Source organism: Opisthocomus hoazin, chromosome 9 (genome assembly GCF_030867145.1).
Source record: "Opisthocomus hoazin isolate bOpiHoa1 chromosome 9, bOpiHoa1.hap1, whole genome shotgun sequence".
Lineage (NCBI taxonomy): Eukaryota > Metazoa > Chordata > Aves > Opisthocomiformes > Opisthocomidae > Opisthocomus > Opisthocomus hoazin.
In genome coordinates this window covers 3,144,288-3,161,141 of record NC_134422.1, presented here as the reverse complement: position 1 = coordinate 3,161,141, position 16,854 = coordinate 3,144,288, and the positions used below count along the sequence as shown (strand labels likewise).

Sequence of the window (16,854 nt, the reverse complement as noted above, 5' to 3'; positions counted from 1 at the left end):
TATTTGTCATAATTTTCGTGGAGTGAAGGCATTTAAAAGGATTAAAATCACCCACCTTTTTTTTTTTTTTAAATATCCTTGAATTTCTAGGTCCTCCTTTAGAAAACAGAGAGAACTGTGTATCTTCAATAAAACAGCAGGGCCAAATTCTCCAAATACTTACACATTCAATTATTATATCATTGAAAGACAGTGAGTAATGATCTACTAATGCTAGGAATTCATCTGTCCTATTGTACAGGTTGGTAGCGTATCAGATTTCAGAGAGGCAGCCCAAGCTCTCAAGCACTATTACATTTACGCCAGATAAGGCTGTAGAGTTTGCATTAGGGTGTCTGAATGGCTGGTTTTTAAGTCATCATATTTTTTTAATATCTTAAGAGTATTTTCATGATGGAAATTGCTGAGTAGAGATACATAATTCAGTAAACAATTTAAAAAATAGCACTTGGAGAAAAAATTCCGTGTGTCTAAAAATAGGATAGTCATGTGACTTATTACTTCGACACAAAAGCATAATTTACAGGTTTAATTTGCAATCCTACTATGTTTCTGACATTCTCTTGCACAGAAACTCAGTCTGAATTATTCAGATGATTTAAATATTGCTGTGTCCTGAACTTCACATATCTAATACAAAGGAGGTTTATATAGTTTATCGAGGCCTCTGCATTTAAGATATGGGAGTATGGTTTTCATTTTTACAATTTATTGCTTATTTTTTGATATTGCAGTACGCAGCTAATGGAGATCTGGGGCTCATCCGGTAATTGTTACGCCAGCAGCTTGGAGCCTTTCACCATATTTCCAGCAATCTGTTTTTTTTCCTTTTTTTAACTGCTTGTCTAAATGTAACTGAGTTTTCATGTTCAGGTTTTGAAATAGATACATTTAAATATTCTTTTCTCTTAAAAATAACTTTTTTGTTTTCACAAATTTGTGTTTCCCTGGTAAGTGGGAAGTCAATAATGTACAGCAAAGCTGTCAAGTAGGACTGAACACTTACAAATAATTATTACCTATTTATTTTCTGCATCTATTTTTTAGATACCTTAAGAACATTCTGTATCAAATGCTCCTGAAACTCATATAATCTTCATTATAAAACCATTATAAAACTGTATTTAGTAAGTTTTGGAACCCTGAAAGGTGAGAATTGGAAGAAGTTTGTTATTTGTTTGTTCATGTGCTTGGATCTCCTTTTGAAGCAATTTTAACTTTGGTCTGAAACCTTAAACTATAGCTAAATCATTTCATAATAATCAGTGTGTTGCCATTAGAGTTTGAAGTTTATGTTAACTTTAACTTCCTTACCACCTTTTTGGACAAAGGTGAATCCCTACAGCGGTCGCTTTTTGATGAATCTGTGCGCGCTGTTGGTGAGAGTGACCCTACTGTGACAAAGCAGGTTTTGCTGTGTTAATATCCTCTTCTCTGTGGAAGCTGGTCCTGGAAGCTCTGAATTCTCTCTGCTGTAGATGCAGATTGCTTTTTTCTTCCGCATTTTGCAGTCATCTTTTTTCCTTGACCTGAAATCATGGTAACTTTCCCTGTAGACTCTTCTGGAGCTTGGTAGTTTCTTGCAGAGCTAGCAGAATGACACTCGGTGTAGAGGAGTTTCAGTGGTATAACCATGAAAGGTACGTGAAGCCACAGAGAATTAAGATTTGCTCATACCTGTTCCAAAATACTAAATTCTGGGAAAACATTACACCAACAAAAGTGAAATAGTGCAAGAATTGTGGCTTTCTTATGACAAGATAGGTTTTGGAGGAGACAAAAATTCCTATCCAAAGCAAGCCCCAACCAAGCGGCCTTCCCAGTTGCAGAACTGGTGATGTATCATCACTGCGTGATGAAGAAAGAATGAAAAGAACTGTAGAAAAGCTATTCAGAAAAAGAGTTGAAATATAAACTCTCTTTATATTATAAAAAGCTTAGTCCTGTAAAATGCTCAGCTCGGAACCTCACTGTGCAACTCGTCTCTGCTATGTGATGCTTTACTTGCTGTCTTGTTTCAGAGAATAAAAAAATAACCAGTTTGTGTAAGATTGTTAACGCTTTATGCCTTCAGATTGAGACAAGACCGTTGAGAAGTAAATGTGTGAATGGCTTTTGGCCATTAAAAAAAAAAAAAAGTCATCATCCCAGTCCGAGTTTGGTTTTCCTAGACTTGCTGAGGATGGACATTGTATGTTATACAAGTTCCTCGTTTCATTATATGAGTTGCACTAAAGTGACAAAGTGGGTGTAAGAACGTTTCTTCACTTCTTAATAACATATTGGTTAGTAATATTTTATTTCATAATGTTCCCTAAGAAAGCTTTTGATAATGGTGACGTGATTCTTGTCTGCAGAATAACTTGGTTGATTTAAATTGCATACCAAGTATTAGTCTTAATTTTTCAAACATCTGAGTGCTGACATTATTTTGACAGTAAAGTAGGCCTGTCTCACATGCACGCAGTTTTGGACCTATTTTCCTTGCAAAGAAAAAAATTAATGTGATGGAAGGCCTGGGAGAGCATTATGGCTCTGGTGTATTCTTGTTGTATTCCCTCTGTCAAGTGACCGTTGTGTTTATTGAACTCTCGCTGGGTGGACAGAGCTGAGGTTTAAAAAGAAAATCGTTTTGTTTCCTGCCGTCTTTTTTGATTGTCAGGTAGCCCAGATTTGCTTTTTGTCAAAACCCTTCCAGAGACGCTGTGTGTACACATGCATGCACGTGTGTGCACCAAGGATCTGCTTTCTCCATTCCATCGTTGGGAGTGAATGCCTCAAACGCTCCCAACTCTGGGAGGTACGCGGATAGGTGTGTGAAAAGGCAGTCAGTGATCTGGATGAAGAGTTAGAGCGTACCCTCAGCAAGTTTGCTGATGACACAGAACCAGGAGTAGTGGTGGACACACCGGCAGGCTGTGCTGCCATTCAGCGAGACCTGGACAGGCTGGAGAGTTGGGCAGAGAGGAACCTGATGAGGTTCAGCAAGGGCAAGGGCAGGGTCCTGCACCTGGGGAGGAACAACCCCAGGCACCAGTACAGGCTGGGGCTGACCTGTTGGAGAGCAGCTCTGTGGAGAGGGACCTGGGTGTGCTGGTGGACAACAGGTTGACCATGAGCCAGCAGTGTGCCCTGGTTGCCAAGAAGGCCAATGGCATCCTGGGGTGCATTAGGAGGAGTGTGGCCAGCAGGTTGAGGGAGGTTCTCCTTCCCCTCTACTCAGCCCTAGTGAGGCCTCATCTGCAGTACTGTGTCCAGTTCTGGGCTCCCCAGTTCAAGAAAGATGAGGAGCTACTGGAGAGAGTCCAGCAGAGGGCTACGAGGATGATGAGGGGACTGGAGCATCTCTGCTACGAGGAGAGGCTGAGGGAGCTGGGCTTGTTCAGCCTGGAGAAGAGAAGGCTGCGAGGGGACCTAATAAATGCTTACAAATATCTGCAGGGTGGGTGTCAGCAGGATGGGGCCAGACTCTTTCCAGTGGTGCCCAGCGACAGGACAAGGGGCAATGGGCACAAACTGAAGCAGAGGAAGTTCCGTCTGAACATGAGGAAGAACTTCTTCCCTCTGAGGGTGACGGAGCCCTGGCCCAGGCTGCCCAGGGAGGCTGTGGAGTCTCCTTCTCTGGAGATATTCCAGCCCCGCCTGGACGCGGTGCTGTGCAGCCTGCTGTGGGTGACCCTGCTTGGGCAGGGGGTTGGGCTGGGGGACCCACAGAGGTCCCTTCCAACCCCGACCAATCTGTGATTCATACTCTGAGAAAGTTTCAGGTTTGGGTACTATGCGTACACTAAATAAAGGATGCTGAAGGAATCACGCTCCTTCCCAGTTCAGCCATTGCCCTGGACAACTGTTAAATTGGATCGGACACAGTTAAATCTCCCAATCTGAGGCTACGTTGCAGCTCGGTGAACTCTGCTTTTTACCTGGTAGGAAGGATATCGTACGTCAGGGTTACAGCTTCTCATTAGTTAATGGCATGCAGGTCCCAAACGCTCCAAGAGAGGAGGCTCATATTGTGTGCTCTTAATGAGCAGCTAGAATATGTGACCATAAGCCGCTCTTTCTCCATGAGAACATTTTCCCTGTCGATCCGTGACACAGCTGAAAATTGTTTTATTGGTGTAGCTTCCTACATGGTTAGGTCTGAGGTGCCGGCGTTGGTCGTCCAGCCTGGCAGCGGAGGAAACCACTTACTCTGGAGTTCTGTCCGTCCACACGCAGGTAAGCGAGGCTGGCTGAGCTGGGGTGAGACCAGTGGGCTACTGGGAAAGATCGCTGGCTGTGGTTGTAGGGTAGGTGCAGTGGCCTGAACACTTGAAATTTTTTGGCTGTTTATGAGTGAATTCATGCGAATAGCTGTCATTTGATAGAGTGGTTAAAATGGCGTCTTCCAATCCTAAAAAGTTGTACAGCATCAAAAGTTGTATAAATTAGGAATACATAAGACTTGATATAGTACATAACAAAACAGTCCTTTATACAGTTTGAAAGAATTTAATACCAGAGGTAGTTGGACTGGTATAAACTGATTCAGCACCAGGGCGATTTAAAATGTATCATTGTAATGAAGTCATTCAGTGCAGATCAATTTTCTGGTTCTTGCAATGTGTTTAATACTCTGTATCTACGAGTAAGATGCAGATGTCTTTCTCCAACCAAAGGCCAGAGTATATCATGTGTACAGCTGTATTGTAGTCCTGGATACCAATACCATGAGCGAAGACAGAAGGCAGAAAGGTTTCCTTTATGCTTTAGGCACATTTGTTTGTTGAATCACTCGCCTAAAAATAGGGCTTCATGAAGTATTCAATAGCAATCTAATTAGTCAAGAGAATACTTCTTTTCAAAATGGAAAAGCAGTCCCAAAAAGTGATGCAACATTTGTATCTAATTAGATGATACAGGAGAATCCTAACTAATTGCTTTGATAGACTTAAACAGACTAATAATGTGCAAGCGATGACAAAATAAAAACTCGTTTTAACTCTGTGTGGTTGGAAAATAATGCTTTTGAAGAAGCTAAAACTTCCTGCTGGTTCTAAAACCCCAAGACTGTGATTCGAGGGCATTTCTGTTTCTGGATGTATTTTGTAGGTTTTTCTGCGATGGAAAGGAAAGCCTGGGAAGCCAGATTGCGATTTGTATCTTTATAGATACAAATCTTTGTATCTGTAGATCTTTATATATATTTTTAATATATATATATATCTGTATATCTTTATATATATTTTTTTATATATGGATATCTTTATATATACAGATCTTTATAGTGTTTTGTGTATGTGCTAAGTGTTTGCAAACCTTTATACCCAAAATGTGGTCATTCCGTAAGCGAGGACTGGGGTTTGTGCATCAGAGGCAGTCGTTGGGTGTAGACCCCTGAGCAGCCTTTGTGGTTCAGGGGGTTGTTAGGCACGCTTCAGAGTTCATGGAAGAAAAAAGCCATGGGGCATCTTTTCAAGATTAGAGTGTCAAAATTTGTCTTCACTGCCTTGATGTCCACTTCTTAATTAGACAAATGTTACCTTGGTATTCGTATCGTATGTGATAGATCTGAATCCAGACTGTCGGTATCTGATTTAAGTTTCTTTTTGCTTTGTACCAAGTTCTCTATTTCAACGCTCGACTCAAAAATTGTTGAAGTAAACATTAACAGCTGAGTGTGCAAAGAGACTTCTTAAAAGGCAACACTTCAAAAAGTGAGAGAGTTGCATTAAAAATTGAAAACATACTTTCAGCATATGAAAATGAAGGAGAAATTTTTGGGGGGGCGTGGTGGGATGGTTTGAGGGGGCTAGAGGGGGGAAACCATTCAGCGTAGTTTCGCATAGTTCTCCAGTGAAATATTTTTAGGCATATTGTAATGAAACTGGACTGCAAAACAAATCTAAACGGCATGTCTTGGCGCACAGAAGAAAGAAGTAGTTGGTTTAGATGTGGAAAGTTGTGTTACTCGTGGTGAGATAACACAAGTTGTCTGGAGTTGTTACGAGATTACAGCGAAGAAGTATTTATTACATGGGTTGATGAAAATCAGGCCTTTGGATAGAATCCAGTGTCCAAAATACTTTGAATTTGGTCCAAAATCCAAATACTTTCTAACCCAATCCCAAGTACTTCAGTTAGAATACTGTGATGGAGATGGGGCAAATGGTACATCAAAAGGGACGGGATTTTTCCGCCATTGAGCTGGAAGATTCCGGAGTAGTAAGAGCTGTAAAGCTTTGAGTAGTCAAGTGGATGCTGTGTACGTCAGGCTGATCCCCGCTGGGATTTAAATGTCTTTTACAGTCACGGAGCAGTTTCCCAAACCTCCGCTGTCCCCTCCAGTCGTCCCTTTAAACTCACAGCTTCTCGCCTAGGCTGCCTTACCATATAAAACGTGGTGGATACCCAGCCTCTGCCAGCGGTGCGGTGGAAAAGAGCCAGACCCAGCCCGGGTTGAGTGCTTCTCATCCGCTCTTTCACCGCTGTCTTCCTTAGCTGTTTTCTTTCTTTGGCCGGTAACCAGTTACTGTGAAAATGCAAAGGGTGTCCTTTGTTGGGCCAGATCTGGGAGGGTTAACGCTGCCTGGAAAGACCTTAACTTTACTATGGTGTTGTGCAGTTAAAGAAAAGAACACGTATCGACTCTGCATGGGTCTGTCTCTGAAGGATTCCAGTACCAAAACATTGATGGCAACCTCTTTTGCCGCTCATTCCCAGTAGAAACTTGGAATGGTTGCAATGTGTGCTGGGTGTTTTATTGCCCGTGGTTTGTGGAAATCCGTGCTGAACTGTGCTGGGGATTCGTGGGAAAAAAAAAAATCTCACTTCCATGAGCGTTTTTCTATAGAACGTGGCTAGTTACAGACCTATCAGCTGGGTGCTTCTAGTTACACACTGAGTAGCCATGTAGTAAGAAGCTTCCAGGGAGCCTTAGCCCTCTTTTCCGTAATTCATTGCACGCGGGCACATGGCTGTGTCCGCACAGACCCCAACTTCCATACGAGCGGAGTGAATTGCGAGATAAAAGGTCAAACTTCGGTGATGTGAGTAGGGTTGTTCGCTGCTTAGGGTGAGCGTGGCGGCTGAAGTGTTTTAGTACCGGGGGAAGAATGGAGAATGGATCATCACACCTGCACTCTGGTTCATTCTTATGCTTCGCATCGCTCAAATCCTTGTGTTCGTTTACAGTTCGTTAGTCTCTAGTATTTCTCAAGAAGTCATACAAATAATAAACTTTGGCTGGAGATATTTGATTGAAGCAGCCATTTTATTCCAATTCACTGTACTGACGAAAAATATTTAAATATTTTCCACAGAAGAAGCAGTTAAGTGAATTCTTTTCTTCTTTTAGTACCATTGCAAGCTATGTGCAGTACAGAAAAATGGTTTTGTCTGATTAGATGATGAGAAGCATTATGGTGGCGATGGAATGGGACGTTAGCTGAGGCAGGGCATTGCAGGACCAGTCGAAATATAAGGTTACTTCAAAGCATCTCTTGCTGCTTGTGCAAAAAAGAAATTGATGGCTATTATTTTCTCGTAATGGATCCAGTGCAATTGCCCTAAATAGCAACATCAGCCGCAGCAAGGCCGGGCTAAGAGACGAGCAACCTGCTCTGCGCTATGTGCTTCCAGTATTTTAAATGTCTCTTTTCTGGTTTGGATTTTACTGTATTGCAAAAAGTTAATTCTCATTAAAAATAGCAGGGAAATTATTTACCTATTTTAGCGTTACGTGGGCCCTACGATGAAAATGCTAGTGCAGCATTAGGCAAGAATGCTGAAACTTGAAGGTAAATTCTGCCTTGGTTTTGATGAAACACCGTCTGCTACCTTCTTCATCAGGATAAAACCAATCAAACACCAAAACTTCTACGCTGAAGACCTGAGAGAGTCCTGAACTGTAGCCAAGTGCTCTCCAACTCCCGTTTCTGTGTACCAGGTTTGGAGGTTAAAGGGTAGAATGTTTTCATCCGAGACACGGCAAGGCGTTTCGCGTGGCGTTCGCTCTAACTGGTGCTTCCCTGGGTGGTACTCGGTCACCTCGCCGCTGTCGGTGAGCAGGACCTCATCGTAGTCCCCTCAGCCCTTCACCAGTTTTGGCCAGGCAAGGATTACACCTTATTGCCGTGCTCCAGAGTCTAGGAAAGTTGAAAGAGATCCCTGCAGAACAGTGCCAGGCTGTTCTGGAAGGCTTCGTCCTGCAGAAAATCGCACTCTGTTCTTCAGATTTCAGCACCGTCGTCAAGGGGGGACGTCCAGCCGGCTCCTGTCTGGTCTGAATCCTTCTTGTAAATACCGTGGCCACTTTTTTTCTTTACGTAGCATTTTGAACTTTACATTTGTAAGTGGCCCATCTAAAGAGAATGTACTGCATAAGGGTACTTAAGGGAATATTTTCGAGGATGGTATTTATGCCTCTGTAGTCTTCCTTTCGTGGTCTTGAAGGAGGGAGCTGTTGTTACTGGTAAATACAGGTGTAACTTATTGTTGGTGCTGTTGTTGCAGAAATGTAGGATCCAAAGTCTTTATGTTCCATTTCTGTCTCAAAAGCCCTTTTCTTACTAAAATCATTCACGTCTATAGTAACATCTACTATGTTTTAAAATGCTAGCAAAACATTACTATTAGGAATAAGGCAGAATTGACAGGCAATTCCAAATAAAACCTGTTAGCATCGTTACTACAACACTAATCAGTGCCATCTTACGTTGGAGTTCGAGGATTGTTGCTTTTTCTGACATATTTTAATCACATATTCCATGTTTGTCTCCCCTTAATAAAACATCCAGTCTCAAGAGCTAAGTCTCACCTGGTCAGCTTGAAAGATTATTTGGGTGGAATAACAGTTATTCTGAACTTCTTTCATGAAGATTTGCTCATACAGTATAATCATATGGGGGGAAATTATTATTTACGATATTCAGATTGTTTCATAGCTATTCTGAGATCAGTGCATTGATGCTGGCTTTTCTATTTTTATTGTACAATTTTCTTGTAAGAAATTAATATTTTATTCTAAATGCAGGCATTTTCCATTTTTATGGACATTATCAACCCTAGAAGCAACGTCCTTTGCATTAAATTCATTCAGTTTTGTAAACAATTTTTAAAGGGCATTAATGGAGCTGGTCATCTGTTGGTAATGCTGAATAGAAGCATATGCGAAACTATTCAGTTAAAAGATACATCCCTTAATCCACCCAAATTGTACATTGACTGTTTAGTAACAGTTGTACTCTCTTAGCTTTTAAGACGTAGCTCCTTTGCATCCACATATAAATAGAATATGCTAGCAGAATTGTATTTACCGTAAGCCTTATTTTGATGGTTCCATTGACATTTCAGATTTTGATTCTAAGCTCTTCAAATGGATGCAGCTGTATACATCTTCATGAGTTGCTGAGATGGTCTGAAAGACTCCAGATAGTGGCTCATGTGTTTTCTATATCTGTATTTTTCAGGCTGTTTTATTGGAGCCAGGGAGTCATGAAAGAAACTCAAGAAGACAACTTGGATAATGAACGGAAGATAAAAAGAAAACAAAAAGAATGTGGCATATAAAGGGTATAATACCTGGAGGTATTAGATCTGACTCATATTTATAAAAATGAGACGAGCTTTCACAAAATACAAGTTATCTTAGACAGTCATCAAGCTTGGAGCCATGCTGTTGAACTAGAAATTCTCTTTTTCCCCATTCTCCTTTCTGACAGGTAACAAAGGATTGGTGAATTATGATTTTCCCAAGTTGGAAGCACTAATTTTTATCTATATAGTTCGTCCTTATGAATATATAAGGAGTTAAACATTGCATATTTAATGTGGATTATAATGGGAAACTGACTCATTAACAAAAATGGCCACTTTTAAGGACTTGGTTTCAAACTGAGCTGGAGCCTCCCAATGCACTTTGTACAGTTTGGGGAAAGGTGTACTGAATGGCCTGCGTTGGGAGGCCATGATGACATGTAGTAAAAGGATATCATCTTACTGTTGATATCTTTGAAGACTCATAAACAGAAACAGAAAAATGAATGGTGGAAAGGAGTGTGACGGAGGGGACACGGATGGAGGGCCACCAGCAGTGCAAGTTCCCGTTGGTTGGCAGCGGCGGGTGGACCAAAGTGGAGTGCTCTATATCAGGTAAGCTTATCAGAGGTGGTTGCTGGGTTTGGTTTCGTTACGGTTTTGCCAGAACGTGTGGTAAATTAGTGACTCAGCTCGTCTTTCCTACTCAAAAACTTCAAGGGCTTGTTCTTTTGGAAGCGTGAGATCATTTTTTCTGCTGATATTAGTGGAGTCCACTTGTGTCAGTTGTGCCATTTGCATGCCCTTAACGTACTCTCAAATCTAATATCGCTTGGTCTTGAAAATTTGATAATCCTTACTGTGCATTTTGCTTTAGGCATGAATAGTTCTTTATTATTTATTATTGTCATATGGATTTTAAAGCTGAGCGGTAGCAGACTAAACCTTACTTAATATCTTTATTATTCAAACCTTTTACGATGAAACTAAGCAGAGGTTTAGTAATGTGCCACACCTGAGATGATGAGAAGTCTCTGCTGGCTTTTGTCTGCTCCCAGATATGTAGGCATTGCCTTTTCCCTGCACCAGCACGGGGGTTTTTGTAAGAGCCTTTGCTCATCGACCTCAGAGCGGTGCTCAGGCACGCAAGGCAGTTCAGGGCAGGTAAGGCAGAGTGGGACTTTCTTCTCCTGGCAGCAGCAGACCTTCACGCAGCTTCATCCTGACGTTCTGTAGCTCTCCTTCCCTAAGTCTTTTCTGGGTTTGTGTTCCAGGTCTCCGTTACACTTTTGTGTTTGACTTACTCTCTTTTGAAAGGATGTTTAAGTGGTGAACATTAGGTTTTATATCCTAAAAAACATCAGGTTTTATATCCCTTGTGAAGGTTCTGTGTTCAGTGTCACCAATGTTCTCCAGCAGGATTTACTTCTACAGATTCCTCACAGTTCTCTTGTAGAAAAAACAGGAACACAAGCCTCAATCCAAATTTTTAGGTGCTGTATTTGTTTATTTTATTAGCTTATTGGATTTTTTTCCTTCACCCTGGAACAATCAAAAAGAAATATGTTGAAATTGCTATTAAATGAATGTGTTCAGACACACAGACTACAAATTAAATGTTATTGGGAAAAAGATCACAGTTATCTTTCACAAAATACGGGTGCATCAGGTTTACATCACTGAAGTCTAAACCACTATCAGTCTGTTATTTGCTTAATCTTATTCCACTGTTCCATGATTACAATAACCACTTCTTCACAACATTTTATATATTGCCAATACAAAATTCTTTAATGAGTCAAAGCATACTCCAATTTTACACTAAACTACCATAAAAGATCAAATGCATTCCAGGATTTCTTGTTTGTGTTCTTAATTAGCAGAATCAAACAAAATCCATGTCGGTGATACGCCTGTCAAAGATAAATCGCCTTCCCCTTGTATTTCTCATTACAAGTATAATTTGCTGGGCTTCTGCCTTAGTTAAGAATCGATGAGAAAGAAGAAGTTGTGGATGGTTGTTGTTTTTTTTCCCTATCATCACTATATCCAAGCATCAGAACATGTAATGCTTTGGTGTTTTTATATGCCTGATGATCTTAACCTGCTTTTGAACTTCATTTTGCGTGGCTGTAAGAAGCAGGCCACAAATCTTGTGCTGCTGCCTCAAGCACGTGTCTTTCGCATTTATAAGCCAGTAAACGCTGGTAGAATTCTGACAGTTACTTGCTTTTCTGTCTTCTTTTTATAGATGTTGTCTTTGTTCAGGGGGACTTTCTTAGTATTTCTGTTCTGAATTGCCTGATGCTAAACACTGTTGTTATTCTAGATGACCCCATTAATCAAATTTATTGGTTGCATTTTTCAGCTTGGGGAGGCTTGTCATATTTCTACCCTCTTCCCAAGTTTTGCCCATGTATTTTTCATTTCTTTAACCGAATGGTTGATTTTCTGATTGTCTTCTCTAAGCCGTTTGGCTGAGAGGGAAGGCTAGACAACGCACTTGGTATGGTCCACAGCTCTTACGTCCTTCCTTGGTGAAAGGCACGGGGTAGGACATGTTGGTTGGAGATGCTGGCAGTGAATTAATCCAACCTCCTGCTTGCCGTGGAGCATCCGCAGGACTCGCCCGGGTCAGCCCTTGGTTCTGCCAGCCGCATCTTCAAGGCTTGCGTTTCCGCAGCCTCTCTGGGTAACCTGCTCTGGTGCTGCACTGCGCTCCGGAAGGAACAACCACCCTGAAAATCCGCGCAGCATTTGCTGAGAGGATGGAGGCTCAAGCAGCATTGACTCGGAAGCTATCCGAGGGAAAATTAATGCACATATTGAGATCTGACATAATTTAAGTAGAATAGATGATCCCAGCTGAATGAGGACTCAGTCTGTTTGTGCTTCCTTATAAAGCATGCACGCTTTTCTATCAACTGTCAACAGCTGCTTTCGATTAAATCCATTAATTAACTAGTTTTTATTACCTGGCAAAAGCACTGAGTTGAGTCTCGGTGCTTTTCTTAGTAAAACCGTACTACAACCTTAAAGTAGGACCTAGATCTCTTCTTCAACTTAGTGACCAGTGGAATAAACTGAAAAAAAGCTCTTTAATAACAGGAGAAGATTTCAGAACTGTCAGTAACAGATCCTAATATATTTTATAATTTCTTCTATCTTGTGTCTTCGGGGTCCGAAAACCTCTGGCTGACCTCAGTGATGAGAAAAAAGCCGGTAGTTTCTTACAAAGGAAGCTGCTGACTGTGCTCTGCGGCATCGAAGTGCAAAAAAGTGTGTACACACAGAAGATACTTTGCAGTTACGCAAGGTCTGCCGAGGAGCAAGGCAGAAACAGAAAAACCAGCCCGTTCCCAGGGACGCCTTTTAACGCCAGCTTTTGCAGCGTCACAGAGCGCGTCCACACAGATTTTGCGTGTAGGTGGGATGGTGCGGAGCGAATGCCAAGCCGAGTTCCTCCAGACCTTCAGGTGTGGACCTTGCCTGGGGCGAGCAGCGGCTCCGGTCTGCGTGGTCAGGGCAGGGTGCGAAAGTCCAAAGCATCGGCCAGCGCTGCAGGTGCGGAGCCAGAGCAGCGAACAAGTGATGCTCACCGAGTTAGGATTGGATAGTGGAGCAGCATCGTGGCTTAAACAGTCTACAGCTGGAAATTAATTAAAGAAGTAAATATGAAAAGTCATTTCCCCCTGCTCCCCAAGTATTTCAGTTGAAGACGGGGGTGGTTTGACTTTCCGACCTGTCGCTTCGTCCCTGTACCATGATTTTTAGATTGCTCTTTCATCTTGCTTACCCTCAGAACTGTCGCTCTTACACATATTCAGCCTGGGCAGTTCTCTCTAAAATAACTATTTCAGGGCAATTCTGGTAAATAAATTACTTATTTAAACCATCAGCATAATATTAAATGTCACTTGCAGGGGTTGCTTTGTCTATGACTTGGTTCTTGTGCAGAATTAGGCGTTTCTGCGTTGAGGTTTAAGTACAGAAGCTTGTCATAGTTCGGAATTTTGACTCTTGGCTGTGTCCATGATCCAAACTATTCCATTTAAGGTGTTTTTGGTAAACATTTGACCTAAGTTGTTTTTGTTAAAATAAGGGCTGTTTACGGCTGCCATTAAGAACCACTGTTGTAGCCAGGCCTCATAAATCACTGTATTCTTTCCCTGATAAACAGTTTAGGTGGCTAAGTAATAAAGAGCAATCTGGAAGTTAGAAGGCTTGTGACGCGGAATTTTTTTCATCTTATGAATTAGTGATCTTGCCGTTCCAGAATTTCCAATGTCCTATTTTTGGATATGGAGATAATGATTTTCTGGTGGGAGTTAGCGAAATCCGAGTGCGGTTTATCAGAAGCTCGCTGGACCGGCTCCTTGGTGTAATATTTCTCACTTTCAAATTTTAGCTGAATGAAACCAAACTGTTTATGCAACGAAGAGACCCAGCCACAACAGCTCTGTCACTGTCCGTATGGGTTTTCTCCTACTTCTTGAAATGTGCTTTTTGCGCTTTTTCTTACTGAATTAAGTCCCAGTCCTCAAAAGTGCAGATGACTGTCGTGCCTGCGTGGCACTGCTGTGGTGTGACAGAGGGGGCAGAGGGCCACGGGGACCGCGCTCTGCCTGCCTTACACTTCATAGGAGAGAGGAGGGAGAAAAGTCACCTTGGTGGGGTCAGGCAGGAGCTAAGGCTTTCAAGCAGGACTGTAGTATGAATAGTAAATATCAACAATATCTCAGTTACTTCCTTTTCTCTGCATTTGCCGTGTTTGTTTTTCTACAGTAAAATCTTCCTTCAGAATGTTATGGGTTTTTAGCTGTTTATGATAGATATCATCTCAGTTCTTGACTAAAAGCAAGAAGTACTATGAAACAAAATGTGAAACCTTAGCTGTGTTATTTTAAACACTCTCTCTGTGAGCTGGTAGCGTGGTAGATAAAGTCCTGATCTATCAAGTAGCTTGTATTCATCATTTCTGTTCCTTTACAGTCCCAGTGGGTCTTTACTATCCTGCTTGGAGCAGGTGAAGACTTACTTGCTGACTGATGGAACGTGCAAGTGTGGCCTGGAATGTCCTCTTGTTCTTCCCAAGGTAAAGAAAAGCAGCATTTTGGATCTGCGTGCTATAATCCCTAGCAGTTACGTCAGCTGGTGCACTGTGCTATGACTTCATCTCTGTTCAGATCATATATATAAAATAAGTGGTATACACCCAAAGATTTACCATAAAATACAAAATGAACCTCCCCTCTGCCTTTTCCCCAGATGGAAAAGATCTGACTCGGGTTTTGTGGTGTTTTGACATTTTCCTGTCAAACTGGAAACCCACCATTGACAGCATCGTGTGAACGTGAGAGTCGGAATGGGACACTGACTTACGTGGTAGCTTCAGTATCAGCTTCACCATTTTATCGTCTGTGTGTGAACTGGAAACTTTTCTGCTTAATCACAGAGCAATCTCAAACGCACATGGTCCTGTTTCCTTTTTTTCTCCCCACCCTCTAGACTGAGGGGTGTTCTCTTGCTAGATGACAACTTCCATGACTGTTTATTTATTATAAATACATTCACTTTTTATTTATAATTTCAAAACGTACTGTAAAGGTTATCTCTTGGGCAGTGTGGGAGCAGTCACATAGCTCTGAGGAACAGTGGCATATTAAATTTTGTCTAAAATTTCTGGTTTAGGTACACTTGGTGAGTTTGCTGCCTACAATAGTTATTGTAAACATTGAAATTTTTACTCTCAGGTCTTTAATTTTGATCCTGGAGCTGCTGTGAAGCAGAGAACTGCTGAAGATGTTAAAGCGGACGAAGATGTCACCAAACTATGCATACATAAAAGGAAAATTATTGCTGTGGCTACACTTCATAAAAGCATGGAAGCACCACATCCCTCACTAGTTCTAACTAGTCCTGGTGGTGGAACAAGTGAGTAAAATCACGCAGAATCATTTAATTACCTGATTCCAAATATATGTATAATTACTATGCAAAACCACCCCCAAAAGTCTAATGTATCTATGAGTGCAGTAGTAAACAGATTCAAGGAAAAAATGGAGGTAATAATTAGGGAGATGTGGGTAGATGGAAACTGAGTCTAAAAAGCGGGTCATCCCAGACTAAGAGCATGATTTTCTCGGAAAAGATATCAGATTGTTCTAGACAAAGAAAATACATTAGCGCTCATCTTTTGGAACTGTAGTAATACGTCTGATATTCTGTCACATGGGAAATTAGAGAAGCAGAATAAAGTGATTATAAAGGGATTAGAATGTGGCTAAGGCCTTGACTAAATGGGAAATTGTGTTGCAAGGCAGAATATACAGCTAGACAAGATCTCCACTGTAATTTCTCAAGGATTATTTTTGGGGACCAACCTGGATTAGCATTTTAATTATCCATATCAACAAAACAGTAGGTAATTTGTTGGTGGATGAAGTTGACAGCTATCATCAAAACACGAGAAGGTCAAAACACGTTGAAAAACTAGATCGCTGAGACCTAGAGTGAAAGAAAAGGTATAGCAACAAATCCTGTTAATTGTAAGGTTATTCACCTGGGGACTAGTGAAGAACGCTGTCAGCTGTGAATTAGTGAGAGAGAAGACCTAGATAAGGTAGGTGAGCAAATGTGCCCTTGAGCAGGACATTGGGGTGCAGATCAATGGGACTCCCGTGCAGAGTACAAAGACTGGGGTAGACTTGCTGCCTCCCCGCGCCCCTGTTCTGGCTAGCTGAGGGAGAGCAGAGGCTCTTTGCTTAGAGAACTGCAAAACTTGTTTTATCAACGCCATCTGAAAGGGTTTAGCTTGTTCAGCCTAGCAAAATGGTGGATGAAAAGAGGGACGGTTGCCGTCGACGAAGACCTCAGGAGAATCAGCACCAGAAAATAAAGCTGCTTAAGCCAAAGGACAAAGTTAGCACTGAAAGAAACAGCTACAGAGACAGAGTTGCATAGAAACTTAAACTGAAAATGAGGTGCTGTCTAAGGATTGCGAGACAGAGTTTGGAAGTAGTCTTCCAAATCCAAGTGGTTAGGACAAAGAGTGAAGTTACTTTAAAGACAGAGCTGGGTAAGTTTGTGGTTATATACTGTGATGCGTGCAGCTTCTGAGAACGGGCCCTTGATAATCTGAGTGATCTTTTGCCCCACTGTACCGCTGTAATAAGAGCTGGTAGTTACCAACTGCTCTGCAGCCTGACTTCAAAGTGGAAAATTTTAAGGGTATAAAAATAAGTACTAAATTTCAGATAGGCAGGCAATGCTAAGATACCAGTGCTGTTCATAGTACTGATGTGCTTTTGCGCTTTCAGATTGCTATTTATGATT

General features: G+C 41.6%; 1 protein-coding gene across 12 annotated transcripts in view; it reads left to right on the top strand.

Annotated features, from left to right (window-relative positions):
• The window catches only part of MBD5 (methyl-CpG binding domain protein 5), a 149,513-nt gene that overhangs the window by 93,753 nt on the left and 38,906 nt on the right, over positions 1-16,854 (top strand). For 9 of the 12 annotated variants that reach the window (XM_075429972.1, XM_075429980.1, XM_075429977.1 and 6 more), the window contains 3 exons: positions 9,453-10,134; positions 14,512-14,614; positions 15,273-15,453. In XM_075429972.1, the coding sequence (XP_075286087.1) occupies positions 10,022-10,134; positions 14,512-14,614; positions 15,273-15,453 (397 nt within the window). In that variant the 5' untranslated portion in view covers positions 9,453-10,021. The remainder of the gene's footprint in view (positions 1-9,452; positions 10,135-14,511; positions 14,615-15,272; positions 15,454-16,854) is intronic. The other 3 variants (XM_075429978.1, XM_075429973.1, XM_075429976.1) reach the window with 3 other exon arrangements.